Source organism: Aspergillus neoniger (assembly GCF_003184625.1).
Source record: "Aspergillus neoniger CBS 115656 unplaced genomic scaffold BO87scaffold_13, whole genome shotgun sequence".
In the NCBI taxonomy this organism is placed as follows: Eukaryota; Fungi; Ascomycota; class Eurotiomycetes; order Eurotiales; family Aspergillaceae; genus Aspergillus; species Aspergillus neoniger.
The window spans coordinates 434,228-454,536 of NW_020291141.1; the positions used below are offsets into that span (position 1 = coordinate 434,228).

The 20,309-nt window shown below is 50.7% G+C and overlaps 5 protein-coding genes across 5 annotated transcripts; 4 read left to right on the plus strand and 1 right to left on the minus strand.

Moving 5' to 3' along the window:
* The first annotated feature begins 1,949 nt into the window (after nucleotides 1-1,949).
* Nucleotides 1,950-3,682, plus strand: BO87DRAFT_375908 (glycoside hydrolase family 18 protein). The gene is made up of 4 exons (XM_025623156.1): nucleotides 1,950-2,310; nucleotides 2,370-2,741; nucleotides 2,810-2,869; nucleotides 2,925-3,682. Exons 1-4 carry the CDS (start codon nucleotides 2,113-2,115, stop codon nucleotides 3,630-3,632), a joined length of 1,338 nt encoding a protein of 445 aa, XP_025480610.1. The 5' UTR covers nucleotides 1,950-2,112; the 3' UTR covers nucleotides 3,633-3,682.
* Nucleotides 3,683-3,955: 273 nt separating this feature from the next.
* Nucleotides 3,956-6,443, plus strand: BO87DRAFT_333037 (general amidase GmdB). The gene is made up of 5 exons (XM_025620393.1): nucleotides 3,956-4,633; nucleotides 4,684-4,959; nucleotides 5,007-5,876; nucleotides 5,935-6,022; nucleotides 6,098-6,443. Exons 1-5 carry the CDS (start codon nucleotides 4,328-4,330, stop codon nucleotides 6,211-6,213), a joined length of 1,656 nt encoding a protein of 551 aa, XP_025480611.1. The 5' UTR covers nucleotides 3,956-4,327; the 3' UTR covers nucleotides 6,214-6,443.
* A 234-nt stretch (nucleotides 6,444-6,677) lies between these two features.
* Nucleotides 6,678-11,355, minus strand: BO87DRAFT_357336 (DDB1/RSE1 family protein). The gene is made up of 4 exons (XM_025621409.1): nucleotides 10,859-11,355; nucleotides 8,611-10,684; nucleotides 7,135-8,419; nucleotides 6,678-7,082 (listed from the first exon to the last, which is right to left on the minus strand). The coding sequence occupies exons 1-4, from the start codon at nucleotides 11,100-11,102 to the stop codon at nucleotides 7,056-7,058; spliced, it is 3,630 nt and encodes a 1,209-aa protein (XP_025480612.1). The 5' UTR covers nucleotides 11,103-11,355; the 3' UTR covers nucleotides 6,678-7,055.
* Nucleotides 11,356-11,890: 535 nt separating this feature from the next.
* BO87DRAFT_425216 (ubiquitin domain-containing protein DSK2) lies at nucleotides 11,891-13,367 on the plus strand (the record flags this gene model as incomplete). Its single annotated transcript, XM_025627284.1, has 2 exons — nucleotides 11,891-12,355; nucleotides 12,429-13,367. The coding sequence occupies 2 exons, from the start codon at nucleotides 11,891-11,893 to the stop codon at nucleotides 13,365-13,367; spliced, it is 1,404 nt and encodes a 467-aa protein (XP_025480613.1).
* A 1,464-nt stretch (nucleotides 13,368-14,831) lies between these two features.
* BO87DRAFT_425217 (transmembrane 9 family protein) lies at nucleotides 14,832-17,115 on the plus strand (the record flags this gene model as incomplete). The annotated part of the gene is made up of 4 exons (XM_025627285.1): nucleotides 14,832-14,916; nucleotides 14,984-16,323; nucleotides 16,370-17,043; nucleotides 17,097-17,115. The coding sequence occupies 4 exons, from the start codon at nucleotides 14,832-14,834 to the stop codon at nucleotides 17,113-17,115; spliced, it is 2,118 nt and encodes a 705-aa protein (XP_025480614.1).
* Nucleotides 17,116-20,309: the final 3,194 nt, after the last annotated feature.

The following is a 20,309-nucleotide window of genomic DNA, read 5'->3' on the forward strand; positions in this document are numbered from 1 at the left end:
TAGGAAACTAGGCGTTTTAATTACTTACTATGTTTTAGTAGGTGAAATCACGTGATAGTATTTACAAACTGTAATTAGATATGTTGCCCATAAGAGACTAGCCCTGGAGCTAGTTTATAAAGGGTAAGGAAGGGTAACAAGTAGACTTTGGGGGGCTAGGTATAGTATCTTCCTTGAATCATGACCAACAGTTCCTCTATCGTAAACCTGTAGTGGTAACTCTGGGAGTTTCATCTAGACGCAGTATGAATGCACTGACAGTGGCGACGGCGTTTCAGCTCCGTGATTGATTGATGAGTTCTACTGTAATCCCTGCTCGAGCCTCAGATGATGTTGTCTGGTGGCTATGCAGACATCGAATGACTAGAATACAAGGTCCGCAGGCGATCCGCTACGTCGCAGAATTCATGCTGCAAACAGGCTTACTCGGGCAGTTCAGCCAGGTCGAACTCCATCCTGACCCTGAACAGGCAGTGCTGACCCAAGCCAGGAACACGTAGGCCTCAGGGCCATGGGGATAGACGCTGAAGACGCTGGGTAGAGGGAACAAAACACGCCCTGTTTGAGTCAGTAGGGAAGACGAAACGTGCAGAAGAAACAGGCATGTTGGAAGTAAGATAATGGACGAAGAACGAAGAGGATGGTGGCTTGCAGCCAGCCAGCCGGCTGCGACACTTGTTTGATACTTCTACTGTTGCATGACTATGCTTTTGCTTTTGCTTTTACTGTTTAGTTGTGTTAGCTATGATTATGACTTTCCTACGTCGTGGCACGCGTTGATTTATGTGTTCTACATGTGTTTACTGCAATCTTGAGGGCATTGAAGGCGTTCGGGGCCATATCCTTGCTTCAAACGGTGAAGCACCTGCATAGCTAACATCTACCTACACCGGCTCGATCGGGTATAAGAATATGAATTGAGTTGAATTGAATGACTAGAATACACGCGGCGACCTATTGTATGAGTTATTGCACTCAGTATAGACCGGCAGTGAAAGAGACACGAAATATAACTAGACTCCATGATCACGTTCTCTCTGACTAGTATTCTCTGATTGCAACGAGCACCCTCCCAAAGAGAAATGAAGGCGCTCTACCTCTACGTCTTCGGATCGCATGTAATTAGATCAAGATCATCACCTTCCCGAACTCAGAATGCAATACATTTGATCCCTTTCTTGTTTCTACTACGTTAGATCGAGCCTCTGAGCTCATTAGATTGCGTGCCTGACGGCCTAGATCAGGACGAACGGCGCACTGATGCTGGATGTATATTCGATTACCCCGTCCACCTAGCGTTTCAGGCCCCACTCATATTCCGGGGTAACCAACCTCCGAACAAAGGCGGGACCTGCATCGGCCTGCCTGATCCGGTTCTCGGCGAGGCTATTCCCATTTATTGCAGGGTTACACAAGCCCCTCCAATTTGTGTGCGGATCAGCCACTCCCTCTTCGGTCTTCTTTCACGGTGCCTGCAGCACCTGATGCATCCACACTGTTGAGCAAGCCACTCCTGCCATACCGGAAATTTATCTCCGCTTATGAGGTGGTAACTTACTTCAGAATGTCCCCACTGGTTAATATATGGATGCTGTCGACGATTTCACGGCCTCAGGCCTTCATTAAGGTTATAGTAGCACATCTCCCTCCGCGCTTCAAATCGGCAGATGAAGTCTCATATAGACCCAATATGGCAAGAATAACCATGGGTCAAAACACTTGTCATGTTTCAAACACCATCAGTCCCCATTGTTAATTATTTCCACTTACCAGGCCAATAGATTGTGTGCTGACAGGGGAAGATGGTTGGTGACCTCTTTGAAGTCATTCACAAAAATGTTGTGGTTACATTCATGCAAGTCTGCTTTCACCGCTGGTGACAGATTTCTTCAAGCACATCAGCAGCACAGACAAACAGAGAATGAATATAAGTATGCGAGCAGATGACCCTCCGTCACTCTCTACCTGCACTACATGTCGACTGGTTCGCTCTGCATTTACATTCCTTCTCAATCTTGTTTTGCTATATCAAGGCTGACTCTCCTTCAACCTCTCCATTCACCCATTCTATTCCATTCTTGTTGATCATTTTTGGATCTTTCATCTTGTAACATGAAGCTTTTCTCTCTTCTACTTGTGGCCTTGGTCTCGGTGGTCAGCAGTGCTCACCATCACCGCCACCGCCACGGCATTAGTGATCTTGATCCAGCTAAATTTCCCGGACCTAGCCACCTTGAGCCTGGCACCCACCACCTGATACCGCGCAACACCAGCGCGGAATACAAGTCCATTGCTTACTTTGTGAGCTGGGTGAGTTACCTCGTCCTCCTATCGATACATTCCTTTGGTGTTATACTGATTGATAAAAGGCAATCTACGCCAGGAACCACACCCCGCAGGAAATCCCCGTCGATAAACTGACCCATATTATGTACGCATTCGCCAACGTCACCTCCAGCGGCGACGTTGCCCTAGCCGATCCATGGTCCGACGTCAATAAACACTTCCCCGGTGATTCATGGAATGATGTCGGAAACAACGTTTACGGATGTGTCAAGCAACTCAACCTCCTGAAGCAGAAGAATCGCAATCTCAAGGTGCTTCTATCGATTGGAGGCTGGACATACTCACCTCATTTTGTGATTCCGGCGAGTACGGATCAAGGCAGGAAGACATTTGCTTCTTCGGCTGTCAAGTTGCTGGCCGACTTGGGTTTTGATGGATTGGATATAGATTGGGAGGTATATACCTAGTATATGATGGTTATGGGTACGTCTTTATTACCGTGCTAATACACCTACCTCCGTAGTACCCTGCCAACGAGGCCCAAGCCTCAGACATGGTATTACTCCTACGCGAGGTTCGCGAGGTACGCTTTCCCTCCCCATTACCATACCCATCAAGCACCCACTAACCCTAAGCAGGAACTAGACAAATACAGCCGCGAACACGGCAACGGCACGCACTTCCTCCTCAGCATAGCTACCTCAGCAGGTCCCTCCAAATACAACACCCTCCACATATCCGCCATGAACCCCTACCTCGACTTCTGGAATGTAATGGCCTACGACTACGCCGGCAGCTGGGACACAACTGCAGGCCACCAGGCCAACCTCTACTTCTCACGAGACGACCCCAATTCAACACCCTTCCACACAGAGCAAGCCATTTCCGCATACGTAGCCGCCGGCGTTCCCGCCCATAAACTCATCCTCGGTATGCCGCTCTACGGGCGCGCCTTCTTAAACACTATAGGTCCAGGTAAGCCGTTTAATGGTATCGGTAAAGGAAGCTTCGAGGATGGGGTGTGGGATTACAAAGCGCTTCCTCCTGTGGGGGCCAATGTGTCTGAACTGAGAAGTATTGGTGCAAGTTACTCGTTTGATGCTGCCAAACGGACGATGATCAGCTATGATACGCCTGCTATTGCTAGGCAGAAGGCGGAGTATATCAGGAATAAGGGCCTGGGGGGTGCCATGTGGTGGGAGACTTCGGCGGATAAGGCTGGGGCGGAGAGTTTGATTACTACGGTCGTGGATTCTCTAGGTGGTACCGGCGCTCTGGAAAGGTCGGAGAATCATCTGGAGTATCCGGCGTCGCAGTATGATAATGTGCGGAAAGGGTTTCATTGAGTGATACAGGTTGTTGTGACACGATAGATTGTGTGAGCTTGTGAGAAGAGATTATGGTTTTGTCTGTACATCTAAAATAGACGAACTCGTTGGACTATTGTCGCAAGACATTGTGGTTACTAACTAAGCAAAGTTGTATGGCGAGATGTAACAAAGAGGCACCTGACAGCGGGTCATGGGACTTCCTTGCAATTACTTGTGTCTCTTCTTCCTTAAACTCACACCTTCCCCTTGTTTTTCATCACTAACGGCAGCACTCAGTCTCAAATGAATCAGCAGAGAGATGATGAGTCTTGTTCTACACCTGACCTCTTGTTATCGAGGAGAATATACCCATCATTCTGTTGGAAACCTTACAAACATCTCTGGGCTAAATGAAGCCCATAACGTGCACGGGAGGAGTAATGAGAGCTCCAGATCCAAATGGCCTCTTTTTAAGTTTAAAAGTGAATCCAGGGACCAATAGCCAAAACATCCCAACCCACCATGACGGATCTTTGCTGATAACAAGTTCCTGCAGGAATCGGAACCAGATAGCGGGAAACTGATCCTCCGCCAAGTACGATAAAGGAAGATCATCCTGTCAGCACGGTGGGATGCCCCGGGGAAGTATAACCGGGCGCAACTGAACCACCATTTCGTCTCATCCCGCAACCCCTCCACCCCTCACTACAGACCAAATAATCAGAATCACCATGACTATCACAGAAGTGCCAGCCAAAGATTGGCGTGTCATTGTCGCTGAAAGACGTAAAGACCTCGACTCTAAGATCCCCTCCGAGTGGCGGCTTAAGGAGGACTTTGTTTCTTCGCTCCCTCGTCCTACGCATCTCTTGGCCTCCAATGCTGTTGAGAAGAGTGGAATCCTCACAGATGCCGAGCTAGATATTACTGGCAGCTATGATGCCTCGCAATTGCTCAAGAAACTTGCCTCTGGCGAGCTAAGTTCCGTGGCCGTTACGACCGCGTTCTGCAAGCGGGCGGCTGTTGCGCAGCAATTGGTGGGTTGTCCAAGATCAATTTACCTGGATGCTAGACTAACATGTGGTAGACTTCATGCTTGACGGAGCATTTCTTCGACTTCGCTCTAGAACGCGCCAAGTACCTTGACGACTATCTCAAGCGGGAGAAGAAAGTCCTCGGACCGCTGCATGGCCTTCCGATCAGTCTGAAAGATAGCTACCATGTGAAAGGATACCATACCACCATTGGATATGTGTCATTCCTCGGGCATGGTCCTGCAACCACGAACTCGGCTGTAGTAGATATGCTACTTGATTTGGGCGCGGTGCTGTACGTGAAGACAAACGTCCCTCAAACGATGCTGGTAAGCCTCTTCGCCAACGCGTTACCATGCACAACTGACACCTCCAGACCGCCGACTCAGACAACAACATCTACGGACGTACCCTCAACCCCCACAACACAGCCCTCACAGCCGGTGGTTCCACCGGCGGCGAAGGTGCTCTTCTAGCCCTCCGGGGCTCCCTCATCGGCGTCGGCACCGACGTCGCAGGCTCAATCCGCATCCCTGCGCTCTGCTGCGGCATCTACGGCTTCAAACCAACGACAGCCCGAATCCCCTACGGCGGCCAAGTCAGCTTCCTGTACGAAGGCCCCCCGTCAGTTGAACCCTGCGCCGGTCCCATGACCGCAACCTTCGAGGATCTCGAGCTCTTCATGTCCACCGTCCTCGACGCCGAGCCCTGGCGCTACGACGTGACGACCCTCGCAGCACCCTGGTCCCGCAACCCCCAGCTAACAGAGCCCCTGACAATCGGCATCCTCGCCACGGACGAGAAATACCCCCTCCACCCACCTATCAAACGTGCCCTAGAATCTGCCATTGAGGCCTTGACCCGAAAAGGCCACCGCATCGTCTACCTCGACAACGACACCAACAAAGACCTCGACATCGCCTACGCGAACCGCCTCTTCTGGCAATACGGCACCTACTCACCACACCACGACCACGTCACTCCCAGCGGTGAGCCACTAGTTATCTCTGTGGCCAAGGGGCCCTCCCCAATGGTTACCGGTGACTTCCCCGTCTCCAAAGAGCTGGGCATCTTCGAGGAGATCCACGAATTACATCACAAGAGACAAGACTATCGCGACGCATGGCGCAAGGTCTGGGTTGAGACCGGCATCGATGTAATCCTCGGTCCAGGGGCACAGAACACAGCCGTCCCGCATGATACGTACGCGTGGCCGCCCTACACTGTCGTGTGGAATCTACTCGACGTGAGTACATCCCATCCATATTGCACTATGAAACAAACCTAACAGTATGCACTACTAGTACCCAGCATGCATCATCCCATACGGCCAGGCTTCAAAGGACCTCGATCCTGAGCCCATGGCTATCAACGATGGCATGCAGCCCAGTTGTAAGTCAACCTAACTACACCTTCGCCTTAGTATGAATATGAAAAGGAAAATACTGACGAAACTCAACTAAATAGATAACCCCGACGAAGTCGACGGCGCTCCCTGCGCACTACAAATCATCACGTCCCGATTCCAGGACGAGAAATGTCTCGCTGCTGCGAGGATCATTGATCGGGACATTCGCTCGTAGGATATACAGTACTATTTGAGTGGATAATAACATACTGGATCGGGTAGTACGGCAAAATTTGGTACTTACTGCTTAGTTGTAGTGGCTATTTAGGCAAGGTTGGTCATACATCGTAGTAGTCTCATGTGTGATGGATATACATATCGGGGACTTCACTGCAATGTGATACTACTTCTACTACTCACTAGTAGTTTGCTGGGCAGTGCTAATAGCACTAGAACTACAAGGACATGATAGCTGAATATATATTTGAAGTGTTCTACTACACGTAAATGTACTTAGAATATAGTACTGCACGCAGTAAATCAAAGCGAAGTAAATAAGTACTAGTACTAGTATTGGTGAAATAATGGTATAGATCTTACTAGTTTTGATTTGATAGTATGGAAGGTAGTCAAATCAGACATCATTCATTATTCAAATATGGAAATATCATGGCTGAATGCCAACATCTACTGTTTCTCCTGCTGTGTTGTCTCGACGGATAAATTACGATGATACCCGTGGCATGCGGGTAAGATCGTACTCAAAGATCGTCGAAGGCTTACGCCTTATTCTTGTCTCGTACAGGCTGTATCTAATACAGACTGCATCCAGCTCAAGATCAACCGAGGGGAGCGAGAGATCGAGCGAGGCAAGAGACGTGCAATTGCTAAATGCACTACTGTATACAAGGGAGCTCGACGTACTATGCGTCACTCACCACCAACGGGTACCGGATTTAGGATAATCTGGTATTTGATGTAAATGTACATGTCTTCATGTGCAAAAGGAGAATCAACTATGGGGTATCCGAAACCCTCATACAACATTAGCCCTGGTAGACGCCGAAACCATTCAAATTAATACGCCACCCTGGTCCGCATGTCCTATAACATCATTAGTCATCTTATATGTTGATTATAGCAAAGGCAGTCTTACCGAAATCTTGCGCTCGATTTCCCGGACAGAACGGTCCAGTTCCGCTGCGATCATCATCTTCGTATCATTAGGCAATAAAAAGTACATCTCGCACAGGTCTCCGTCAATGACACCCTTGACCGGCGCATAGTAACTGCGGTAGATCAGGTGGTCCCGTCCAGCGAGAGGAGGGTGCTGTGCAGCTAACTGCATCTCCAGGTTTTGGAAGAAGTCCACATCCTCTCGGCCGATGAATGGCACCAACATGCCAATCGTGCCCTGGAAACCAGTCCAGACGAGGATGTCCCGACCACCTGCTACAAGTTGAGTCTTGTGCAAGCTCGTTGGGATGTCCTGAGTATACACATGGATCATCAGCTCCAAGCGATTGGGGGTGCCCTGGAGATAGCCGCGTTCGTGAATCAAATGCGCGCCCGATCCATCCTCATCCGCCTCTTCAGACGTCTTCTTCGGGCAACGGAGGAGCCAAAGGTTGCCAAACTTGTCACCACCGGCAGTGGTTTCATAGTCAACCATAGTGGTGGCAGTGGTCCAACGAGACACGGAATCATCCACAAACGGAATCAAAACGTTCTCTTGATACTTGTACACGACATACGTGACACTTTCGCGAACGTCGCTAACGACAATTCGAGATCCCTGGGTCTGCAGACCAACGATGGTCTTTGGCACAACCGGCGCCTGACACTTACGAAGGAGCTGTTTCATACCAAGATCATAAATGCGAAGCAATGACCCGATACCAGCAACCAGGCGGCCCTGGAATCCCAGCAAGGCAAGAGGTGGTTCCTCGACCTTGGTCTTGTGGATGAACTCCAGCTCTCTTCCATCCTCCTGGAAGCGGTAAATGTGGATATAGCCACCGGCGGATTTGGGCGGGTTGACAGTCATGTCTTTGGCTGTTCCTACCACCAGGAACGTCTCATCATCCTGGCTGGTGAATGGGACTGCAGCAATGCTAATCGCCGCCTCATTCTCTTCCAGCTCGATGGTATGAACAACTGCCTTGGCATCCAAGGGATCAACCACCTGAATACAAGAAGCCCAATGCCCTGTGGCCCGGGGGTATCCGAAGTCTTCGGGTGGAAGAACGATTTCGTCACCGCCACGAGACTTTGAATCCTCCAGCAGCTTGGCTCTGGTAGAGGGAGACAGAACATTGTTGTCAGATTCAATAACGTAGAACAACGGCTGCTCAGGATGCTTCAGGAAGCGGCGTGGAGTATACGAGAGCGGAATCGACTGTTGCAACATGTTGTTGTCCAGCTTCTCGATGGAGAAAATCCTAGCCACGCATGTTAGCTGATGTCCAGTAGATACCTCAAGGACAAATGATAGTGTAGATGAATGATCTCAGTAGGAACAATTGGAAATAGTACAAGTATAAAAGGTTCTTCCACATAGGCTTTCGGATCCCAGTTCTCATCATACGATCGATTGCAGGTGCAAAGTGGGGGAGAAAGACATGAAACGTACCGTAGATTTTGTCCCTGGATACCGACCATGCCCTCCACGCACTGTTCACTTGAAAAGTTCCAGCCCCATTCGAGCCCAACGTAATCGAGTGGAGTAAGCATGAAGCCCTTCGTTTGAACATCAGAATACCCAAGCCAGGGACGCGAGCTCAGGCCCAGCACTGCCGTTTGTCCCTTGACAGACACCTGGAAAAGCTTCACAGCTTTAGATCCCAGAAAACGCGTGCGAGTATCTGAGAGTTCACCGGTGACCTCGTCCAGGACTGTCCGCAGGTAGACACCGGAATACAGACCAATGTGCAAATACAAGGTAGTTCCTCCGGAACTGGAATCAGCCATTGACATGATGTTCAGGGCCGAAGGAGCAGCGGTCAGGGCTTGAACCGACTTGTTCTCCAGAGTAGAGTCAGGGTCCAAGCTGAGAATACGGACAGTCGAGTCGTCGCAGCCGACAGCCAAGAACGAGCTCCGAACGCGACCTTCGGGAACTTCACCCAGGCTGAGACAGGTAACCGTGCCTGACATTTGACGGCGCTCGTCATACTCAGCCAAGGACCCGTCAGAGTCCATCTCAAAGTAGACGATCTCGCCGGAACTGAGAGCAACGGCGACTTGACGCTCGTTGGTTGCGGCTGCGACAATCGACCGATGCTGAGGGGCAGGCCACTCATTCACCCGACGATCTGCGAGAATGTGACGGATACCCCTGGGGTGGATTTGAATCAAAGAGTCCTCGCCGAGCTGCTGAACAGCCAACGTTGGTGCGGTGGATAGGAAACCAGTGTCGGTAACTTCCTCGACGGTCTCGCCAATGCTGAGCACAAGAGTTCCGTTGGCAAAGGAGAGAATGATGTAAGCATCAAACTCATCAGATCTGGTGAGCTTGGTCGTCCAGACCGCAGAAGGCACACTGGGCAACTCTGATTCGACAATTTCGGATACTTCCAAGCCATGCTTGAGCGTCCTGAAACTGCTCCGAGCGCCAGCGCCAGAGATAGTGTAAATTTGAGGCGCATCGTCCTCGGTAATGTTGACCACCTTGCTGTCAATCAATGGGTTGAGGGAGTTGATGGTTTCGACAAGGTTGAGGTTCTCTGCACCTCTTGGCCGGAAATAAATCGGGTCACAAGGGACTGATGGGTCAGCTGAGAAAGCCTCGCTCGTGAATTCAATCTCCTCATCATCGTCACCCAGCTTCTCGAACTGGTAAAAATGATGGTTACCAGCCTCACTGCCAACATAGAGGAAACCACTCTTCAAGATCAACAAGCTCGAGGCCAGCGGAACAGTATCAAAGTACTTGATCTTCAGTCGCTTGACTTCACCCGTGAGCTGACCGTTGTCATCTTCAACCATGTCGATGGTGAGCTTGAAGAGATCGCCGTCTTCAGTCTGAATGAGAAAGAAGAAAGCACCCCTCATCTTGTGCATCACACCGGCCGTGATGGAACGCTTACGCTCCGGGTTCTCAGTGGCACCGCTGCGCCGAGGAATTGGCACTCGGAACGCATCTTGGTTGGAGTGACGGTAGGTAACACTGTCCTCCGCACACACCAACACACCACTGGGACCGTCTGCGCCTCCAGGGACCTGGAAGAGAAGAGAAGCCGTGCGATCGACGGGATCAGACCACTTGCGGACTACATGATTGAGTCCAAGATCCAGCTCGTAGTAGACGAGATGCTTCTCCAGCTCCTCGAAAGCCTGGCCAGTGGGGTCCTGATCAGACTCTGAGTAGTCGACCTCAAGCGCTGCGAAGACCGGGTTTTCATACCCGACATCCAACGCCGTCATGGCGAACACCAGTGTCTGCGGTTTGTGGGCTTCAAGCGGGGACGAGATCGTCAGCTCGGCCTGCGAGTTCCGATTCAGGACGTATACAAGCTTGTTCTTCTCGACAGAAGCGATGATACACGCACGGCCCTTGGGGTCCACAGCTAAATACTGGCCTGGGATGACACGGCGGACACCCGACTTGCCAAATGTCTCGAGATGAATCCGGTTGAACCGGTTCTGAGACGGCACATACTCAATGATAGTGATGCGTCCCGAATCCGAGCCAATGATGATGTAATCTACAGGCATCTTTCAGCACAGTTTTCAATCACCAAGACCCAGTGTCAACGTTGCCGACCGGGAGCACGTCCCAGCACCAAGCGGGGACGATTCGGCAAGGGATCGTGCTGCCCGGGAAGCTTGAAGAATCACTATGATGATCTTGAAAGTCCAGCAGGGAAAGCATAACATACCTTTGCTACTACCGGCCAGTCTGAATGCTGCCAGCGAGCGGATGATGCCAAAGACATCTTGGGAAAAGAGCGGCGTGACCTTGCCCTGGGTGGGATCGGGACGATGGATCGTGAGCTTCGATCCGGACGCGGTGACAATCTGCTGCTCCTTGGTCCCAGCAAATTGACCGAGAATGGCCTGGGTGATCGCAGTCGGAGGCTGGATCGTCAAGGAGTACATGAACATGTGCGAAGTAGTCGCCATGATGAACAGACGCGACTCCCACCGAGCCTGGACAGGTGGAGGAGGGGGTGTGGTTGGGGGTTGTTTACGACGCGATTGTAGCCAGGATGACACTACAATGCAAGCAGTCCCATTGCTGCCAGTGGAGCAGATGGGGAGAGAGGACTCTCGAAACCGAGTGTCCTCACACAGAGGGAAGGTTGGTGGAGAGGAAAGAGAGAGAAGCAAGCCAGACAGCGTGTTTCTGCAAGAAAGGAAAGAAAAGGTGAAAATTCCGGTTAGCGAAGAAGGAAATGAGCTTGTGGTTCCGTTTGCCTGGTTTGGCTGCTATCACGTGATAGCTCTATCTTCACTTACACGGTACGTACAGCACCTTACACAGCAGCCCGCCGATGTGGGCGGACCGGCGGGGGAAATACCGTTTGGGCGGTACAAGCGTGCTTGGAAGGCGGACGATGCGATTCTGCCCGCTTCCACCTCGCCGGTTACGCTATCATCCGCTAACTCAGCACAGAGGCAACCCCATACCTAGTCAACCTAGTAAGTTAACTAGTTAACTGGCCGACGCTGCCTTACTCTCCCTGCAAGAGGACAACTTCCCCAGTCCATTGTGCATATCTACCCGTCTACCTACTTCCCTTCCTTTGCACCACTTTCTCCTTCCCCCCATCCTTATTCCCCCACGACGTCATTACTTTGATCGACTCTCCTCCGACACCTTTATTGTGTGACGTGATCTGTCTCCTCAGGCTGACTGTCTCCGGACACCCCTCGATCCCCTCCAACCCGTCGCAACACCAACACAAACCATGGCTGATGATACCGCCGCCGCCGAGGATGCGCAAATCACTTTCAACGTGAAGTCGTCCAATGATGCCAAATACACTCTCACTTTGCCATCATCAACCTCCGTCTCTGACCTGAAGGAGAAGTTATCGTCATCGGAATATGCTGATACCCCGGCTGAGCGCCAGCGTCTGATCTACTCGGGCAGAGTCCTCAAAGATAATGAGACCCTGGCAACGTACAAAATCAAGGACGGACACACTATTCACCTGGTGAAGAGTGCGCCCAGCAATGTGCGCCCTGGCGGTGCTGCGTCGACGACATCAACATCCGCACCAGCTGGCGCTGCTCCTACTCCTGCGGCTGCTGGCGTTCCCACGAATCTCGCTGCCGGTACGGGCAATAACCCGCTCGCCGGGTTGACGGGGGCCAGATATGCCGGGTTTGCGCAACTGCCAGGTGCGGGAATGTTTGGACCTGATGGCGGGGTAAGTCGTTTGCCTGATCTTGTCCTGACAGACTTCTTGTGCCATCAACAAACCACTAAGACACTGTTTTTAGATGGGCCCTCCTCCTGACACGGAATCCATGCTCAACATGCTCGAAAACCCCCAATTTCAGTCTACGATCAACGAAGCTCTGCAAAACCCCGCCATGATTGACATGATGATCCAGCAGAACCCCATGCTGCGCGAAATGGGTCCCGGCGTGCGGCAGATGATGCAGAGCCCAGAGTTTCGCCGCATGCTCACCGACCCCAACTCGATACGTCAGATGGTACAGATGCAGAGAGCTATGGGTGGCGGGGGCCTTGGTGGAGGAGGCGCATTTCCCGCTCCCGGGGTGACCAACACAACACCCGAGGAAAACAGAGACGCTCAGAACAACACCGGTGCTACGCCCACTCCTGGCGCCGCGTTCAATCCTTTCATGCCTGCCGGACTTGGTGCTGGAAATCCTTTTGCGGCGCTTTTTGGAGGCAATCCCATGATGGGTAACCCTGCTGCAGGAGCGACGCCGTCGGGCGCCTCCCCCACCGCAGGCGGAACTCAACAGGAAGGTGCCGAGAGAGCCGCTGGGGGTGACAGCGCTACGGGACAAGGACAGAATCAGCAGGGTTTCCAGAATCCGTTCAACATGTTCATGAACCCAGCGCTCTTTGGTGGCCAGGGTGGTCAGGCGGGTGCGAACCCTTTCAACCCGCAACAGAATCCTTTCCTCCGGGACCCAGCCTTGCTGCAACAATGGATGCAGAACCTGGGTGCTGCGCCGGGAGAAGGCGGCGCGGCTGGCACCAATCCTCTGGCGGCACTCTTTGGTGGTGGATTTGGCAGCCCCCCTCCACAGGACAACCGCCCCCCGGAGGAACGGTATGCGGAGCAGCTTCGTCAACTGAATGATATGGGATTCTTCGAGTTTGAGAGAAATATCGAGGCTCTCCGTCGAGCAGGAGGCAGCGTGCAAGGGGCAGTGGAGTATCTCCTGAGCCACCCTTCTTAATCAGGTCTTCATCCCGACCGCGATGACTTGCATTATTGTTTTTTCATTCTTCGAGTTTCCCCAGTTGATTTATATCCCTTATTGACGATGCATTTCTGCGTACGTGTCAATGCGGGATGACCCTTTTTATGTAGCAAATATCCTCACAGCCTAGTTGCACGGCGTTACATTAGCAGGAATTATGACAGTTTACAAACGCAAGCGGAAAGTAAAATGTGGACTAAGACCGAGCGTAGTAGTAATAATATCTAAGCATATAAACCTCTTCAGAGGCCCAGGATCTTTCCAAGATATGGGCCATTTCCCTTATCTTATCTGTTCTCTGTATTGTCTGTCATGTTCTTTATATGTCCCCTTTGCCTACTATTACAGTTGATTATTCCTGATCAAATCCATCATCGATATGGCTACCTTCTTGAAATATCTTCCTTTCATTTAATTTAGGTATAGTGACCGATAGGAGATCAGTTTCTGTTAACCCGACACCCTAACTGGCTCTGCGGAGCTGGGTGGACATACTGTCGGACAGTACCACATTGTCGTATTTACTTCTACAAAGAGTCCTCCTCTCTGATGGATTACTTGGTTCAACTAAACTTACTATAAGCTTAATACAATCATAAGTTTTTTTAGTCTACAAGACGTTGAGCGTATCTCTCAGTGGTTGTCGAAGTCCTCAGTTCAATGCCAACAGTGAAGACCGACCGTATGTGACGTGTGGTGCAGCTCCGGCAGAATCGCGCAACTTAAGGTTAGTTTAAAGCCATGGGTAAAGAATAGCTTGCAGATAAATAGATGCCTTAATCATTAACATCTACCATAAAGTGTCCTGACCATGGGAATAGAAAAAGGAGGCCGGCCTGGAACTGGTTGCGGAATGGCGCTAAACCCCTTGAGGAGGGCAAGGCTTCCGTGCTCTTCTTCACTTCCGAAACAAAGCATCGAGAAACGAACCCCGTCTTCTTCTCCTTCTTCCCCTCTCTTCCTGTTTCATCTCTTCCTGTCCTCCATCCTCCTCCCTCAGTACTCGCGGGTCTAGCTCACTTCATCTGGCATTCGATGCCGTTTCCACTCGTTCGCTCGGCCTGAGTTGTCCTTTTGCTGTCTTCCTCCACCCACCCGCATCTTGAACCGCTGGATCTCCGTTCAATACCTGCTCGTCGGGCTGCATCACCCATCCTCTTTGCCAACTAGCCTGTCCCTTTCCTTCAGTCTTTCGGATATGTTCGTCTTTTGAGCTCTGGCCCGCAATTATATTTCGTACATACTGCTTTTTATATCCCAAATCATACGAGTTGAGCTCTGAGAAGGAAGATCGGGGCGGTCAGTTGAAAGTTATTGATCTGCATCTGGGATTGTCGGATCCGCCACGTACGAATCAGCTGCCCGCGATCGTGGGTGCATTGCGCAACAGCATCACCGCTTCGGACACCGTGGGCTGAATCCTTCTTCCGCCATACGATCATGGCGTTGTCTCAATTTTGGCGTCCCCGTCAGTGGACACTATGGCTTCTCTTTGTGTCTTATGCCTATGCGTTCTACGTTCCTGGTAGGTGGTCTACGCCGCGACGATGCCCGTAGGACTCTTGATGCTTACACATGAATGCTACTGCCAGGCTACTCGGTCAAGCGCTACAATGACGATGAGCATATTCCCCTCCTTGTGAATAAGATCTTCTCCGACAACACACAACTTCAATATGCCTACTTTGACCTGCCTTTCGTCTGCCCCCCTAGCGGAAGATCGCATGGTGGCTCTCCCTTCGGTTCCGGACAAAGCGTGTCCCTGAATCTGGGAGAGATCCTTCGCGGCGATCGCATCATGACCTCGGATTTCGAACTTCAGATGGGCAAAAACGTCGAATGCCAAGCGCTCTGCATACAGGAGGTCGGGCGCAAGGATGTCAAATGGGGTCGTCAACTCATCCACGAAGGTTATGTAGCGGAATGGATTGCCGACAATCTGCCTGGAGCGACAAGCTTTGTGACCGTTGACCGTAGTCGCAAATATTATGCTACTGGCTTTAAGCTGGGATTCCAGGAGTTTTCGCCCATCGACGGCAAGCCGCGTTACTACATCAACAACCATTTTACCATTGTCATCCGCTGGCGGTCGGCACCCGAGGGCGGAAAGGTTATTGTTGGATTCGAGATCTACCCGAAGAGCATTCGCGCCGCCGATCATCTGGAGGGCGGCTGCCCCCAACATGTCCACGAGACCCACGAGGGATTGGAGCTGTACATCCCCCCGGATACATCCAAGCTGCGCGAAATGTACCCTGGATCGTCGTACATTCCGGAAGATGATGGCGACATTGACGACGGTGCCACCTTGAAGATCCCCTACACCTACTCTGTCTACTTCAAGGAAGAAAATGGAGTCGATTGGTGGAACCGGTGGGACCTGTACTTCAGCAACCAGGATGAGGGCTCTACGACGCATTGGCTTGCCATTCTCAACTCGTTGACCATCGCTGGTGTTCTTGGGGTTGCCGTGTACGTTATCTGGAGTCGCACGGTTCAAGGAGACATCAAGGGCCGTGGAGATGGGGCCATGGAGGATGGAAAACTCAAGGACCGGAAAGCCAAGCTCGAGAGAAAGGGCGATGGACTCTTGGAGCAAGGAGCTGATGTCGAACGGGATGCGGATGTCTCGTCCGATGACGAGGGTCTCGAAGATGTGAGCGGATGGAAACTCCTTCATGGTGATGTCTTCCGTGTGCCACAGTACAGTGGACTGCTTGCACCCCTTGTCGGCTCCGGTATGCAGCTGCTCTTTATGGTGTCGGGGCTTTTGCTACTCAGCTGCCTGGGTGTTTTGAACCCGAGTTTCCGTGGCGGCTTCGTCAGCGTTGGTATGGGTCTGTTCGTCTTCGCTGGTCTCTTCTCGGGTTACTTTTCGGGAAGGCTCTACAAGACCTTTGGCGGTACATATTGGCGCAAAAACACTCTCATAGTAAGTCGTCCATATGTTGTATTAGGACTCTGGCTGACCAGTTCAGACTGCGTTGTTCTTCCCTGGACTCGCTTTCTGCCTCATCTTCATTCTCAACCTCTTCGTGTGGGCGCAGGCCTCTAGCACTGCCATTCCTTTCGGCACGCTGGTGAGTCTGCTGGCTCTCTGGCTGCTCATCCAAGTGCCGTTGGTGTATGCGGGTAGCTGGTACGGATACGTGCGCACCGCGCCCTGGGAGCACCCGACCAAGACGACCTCCATTGCGCGTCAAATCCCGCCACAGCCATGGTATTTGCACAGCATTAGCGGGACTCTCTTGACCGGCCTGGGTCCATTCGCGGTGCTGTTCATTGAGCTTCTGTTTGTCTTCAAGAACCTGTGGCAGGACAAGAGCGGATACTACTACGTGTTTGGCTTTTTGAGCGCCGTGTCCTCGATCCTGATGGTAACGGTCAGCGAAGTGACAGTCATCGCTACCTACAGCCAACTCTGCGCAGAGAACTACCACTGGTGGTGGCAGAGCTTCCTCACGGGTAGCAGCAGCGCATTCTGGGTGTTTGGCTACTGCGTGTGGTACTTTATCTTTCACCTGCACATCACTGGCTTCGTGTCGAGTCTGCTGTTCTTCAGCTACAGCTTCCTGGCGTGCGCCGTGTATGGTCTCCTGACGGGCACGGTTGGATTCTTGACGGCGTACATGTTCATCCGGCGGATCTACAGGTGAGTCAATGCTTTGTTGCATGTTGCACGTAGGCCGATGCTAACCGAAGCAGTTCCGTCAAAGTTGATTGATCGACTCAAATCAATGGCCGCAGCAGACAAATCCATGGCGCCTCGACCGGATTCTAGTCACGTGGTGTCATCTACCAGCACTGTCCTACATGAGATTGGTCCGCCATATCCAACCGCCTGCAATCCAATCCTTTTTTTTTTGACAGGAAAAATATGTGAATGTCGCGGGCCTTTGGCAGTTGTGGCCCTGCTGAGTTGGTATATATAAGAAGAGTACATCTGTCATTAGCGAAATCATAGCCGTTGACTTGTTTCCATTGACACTCAAGTGGCAAACTCAGCCAGCCTCAAAATGTAGTCCGTCCAAGTCTCTCCGACGATTAGATAAGTAAAACCAAACCCCAAGTTTAACCCGCCAAGCCCATTTCCGCAAGGGAGACTGGGCACATGACTGCGCGCATCCAGAGAATATTCGCCAAGCGGTCCCCGACCAGTCCCATCTTTGGGAAGCTACTGCCACAGCAACCACTCTTCCTCCACATCGGTCTTCGCTCATACCACACCCTCCGCCTATCTTAGTAGACAAAGCGTGTTCCCTAAAGAGTAGCCTTCTACTACCGGCAGACTCACTACTTTCTTGATATAGAGGTATTAACCTACTGCCTCAGGCGCAAACAACCTAGGCGACAAGGAGAATAGAATAAGACTCCCCTCTATTAGAAGCGCCTTGACCCCATAAGGTAGAGACAGCAGGGTATGGCATAAGCGGAGTCCGGCTGGTGTGGAGGAAAGCCTAGCAGGATGTGGCAGTAGGGTACCTCCCCATCTTTGAGACCAATCAAGACCACCACCAACATGGGCGGATGTGCACGCCAAGCCAAGCAGGTGGAATTCCAATTCCAACTTATGTGCAACAAGCGCAGCAAACAGCAAGTATGGAAAACTGTACCAGCAGTGGATTGAGATCGGTTCGATACATGCAACTTACTCTTCAACCCCCCCAACCCAAATGAAAATCTTAATGCTTGCCTGATTGACCTCACTGCGTGGGATGTCGTGGTACATGAATGCATACATCATCCATCATCCAGTGAGATTCAAATTTTAGGCAGAAGTCACGTAGTCACTACTTACTTACTTACCACTATGCTAATGATCATCTCGAAATAAGATTCTACATGAATCTTAGTTATTTACAAGGTAGTTAGAATTGATCATTCGACCCACGGACCCCCCAGAATGCGGGGAAGCTTAGTACCATTAGTATGTGATAATACTAATAGTAGTCCATACTATGATTCTTAACTACTAGTTAAGTTTAATATTTATACCAGAAATGGAATAACTATCCCTTAGCGGCAGTTACTGATCACGCAGCTAACATTTAGTCTACGTAAGTGAATTGCTTAAAAATAGATAATTCATTTACTAATCTACAAAGTATTGAAATTGATGTGTTCTAGAATTGTGACGACCGGTGGGATGATCTTCTAGATGTATACGTAACTTTGTTAGGATTTCCACGCGGAAGGATGGGAGGTGGTGGGCGGGCGATGATGCCATCGCCCCGGAATATTTGGTGATGTGACGGATAGATAGATACATTCGTTCCGACGGCATGTCCGAGTTTAATTACATGTCCATCTATCTATTTTATCTATATGTCTCTTCCATGTATCTTACTTGATTACTTGTTATTGTGTGTATGTTGGTTGTATGTGGGATGTAAATTATGATGTGATGTGGGTAGGACACGGGGGTTGGCGTTGTGTAAGGGCTGGCTTGACTTTTTCTGTGTGACTGATTAATTGATTGATTGGATTTACTTCCAACTGTTGTGTGGGATGAAGTATACTAGTAAGTACTAGTCATGGGACATCGAATTAGAATTTCTGGCTCTATTCACAAAGTCTACGAGTTAGTATGTGGTTCTTTCAAGCCTTGGTAAAGGTGGGAAAGAAGTGAGGATCAGTGGATCGGAGGATTATGGGCAGGTGATTTCTTTTTCCTTCTTGTCTCTTTTCCCCTCCTGGTTTTCTGTCGTCGTTGTCCAACCCATCTGGGAATGATGAATGGTTCCGGCGAAGAATTCTGGAATTGGTTTGGATGAGTGGCAAGGGGAAGGATTGAATTGTGGTTGGTGGTTGGATTGTTGGAGAAAGACTCCGTGGAAGTTTCTTGTCTTAGTCATGAGGTCTTACTTATTAGGAAATAGTCTATCAATTCAATTTCAGTGGAAGAGATGATGCATCGGTACAATATCTGGGGATGGGATAAAGTCAGATTACCTGCTGTATGACATGTACTGTACCGGGGGTGTTTGCATCTCGTATCAATCAGTAAACCAATTTACATTGGTATGAGGACAGATCGCATGTCGGGGCTGGCTAGCTGGGCTGGGCTGGCTGTAGTGAAACCCGCCTGTTCTTTGGAAATCCCCCCAATGTATCGCGTGCTCAATCCTACACCCAATCAAACATTGTGGCGACGCTGCTGACGCATGTCTCCGTTAGTCAGCAGCCTCAGACCCCTGTCGGATCCGGCCGGGGGTGGAAACAGCGCGGCCAATCAGCAATAAACCTATTGCCAAGGGGCCAAGAGTGGGTGATTGAAAAAGGACTAGTGTGCAGCGGGATGCTCGGCTAGCAGACCGGGGAAGGGAAGATGGTTCATTTCGAAAAATGAAGCGAAGCAGCGGTGTCAGCGGATGTCTATCTCAGACAAAACAGGCAGGAGGAAGATTCATGGAAGGAATGTGGAGAGATGTAGATGAGCAGTAACAGGTATAATCTCGGCTAAGATGAAAGACCATTGATTAGACTAAAGTACCAGTTTTACTAGTGTCGCCATCGGAGAACCGCGCCACCGCGATTGGCTCGCGTGGCAACGCCTCGAGGAATCCGTTGCCTATCAGAGGGATTGGCGGTGTCCCGTTTTCTGGCCTGTGAGTGGTGAGCCCCGGGCGGTTATCAGGCGGTTCTGCCGATCTCCACTCTGGCTCTTTGAAATATGCCGGGGGCAGCAGCAGAAAGCAGCAGCAAGATAATGCTAACGGAACTACCATAGTAGACTAGTCTAGTCGCAGAAATAAAAGATACCATGCAGCAAACTTAGCCAAGACTTTCAAAATAAGAAAGTCACATTTTTCGGGAGAAGATAGATACATACATACACAACAATCAACACCCCCCCAGATACAATTGATCAATCATTCTTCTAGTATTCGGCTCTCCTGAAGATCCTCCTCCCGTGGC

Excerpts from the sequence above, each read along its gene's own strand:
- BO87DRAFT_333037 (XM_025620393.1), top strand. The coding sequence starts at position 4,328 with ATGACTATCACAGAAGTGCCAGCCAAAGATTGGCGTGTCATTGTCGCT. Across the intron at positions 4,960-5,006 it reads ACGTCCCTCAAACGATGCTG|ACCGCCGACTCAGACAACAA; the intron begins GTAAGCCTCTTC and ends TGACACCTCCAG. Across the intron at positions 6,023-6,097 it reads CGATGGCATGCAGCCCAGTT|ATAACCCCGACGAAGTCGAC; the intron begins GTAAGTCAACCT and ends TCAACTAAATAG.
- BO87DRAFT_357336 (XM_025621409.1), bottom strand. The coding sequence starts at position 11,102 with ATGGCGACTACTTCGCACATGTTCATGTACTCCTTGACGATCCAGCCT. Across the intron at positions 10,685-10,858 it reads ACTGGCCGGTAGTAGCAAAG|ATTACATCATCATTGGCTCG; the intron begins GTATGTTATGCT and ends AGATGCCTGTAG. Across the intron at positions 8,420-8,610 it reads ATCCAGGGACAAAATCTACG|GATTTTCTCCATCGAGAAGC; the intron begins GTACGTTTCATG and ends ATGCGTGGCTAG.
- BO87DRAFT_375908 (XM_025623156.1), top strand. The coding sequence starts at position 2,113 with ATGAAGCTTTTCTCTCTTCTACTTGTGGCCTTGGTCTCGGTGGTCAGC. Across the intron at positions 2,311-2,369 it reads TTGCTTACTTTGTGAGCTGG|GCAATCTACGCCAGGAACCA; the intron begins GTGAGTTACCTC and ends GATTGATAAAAG. Across the intron at positions 2,742-2,809 it reads GATTGGATATAGATTGGGAG|TACCCTGCCAACGAGGCCCA; the intron begins GTATATACCTAG and ends CTACCTCCGTAG.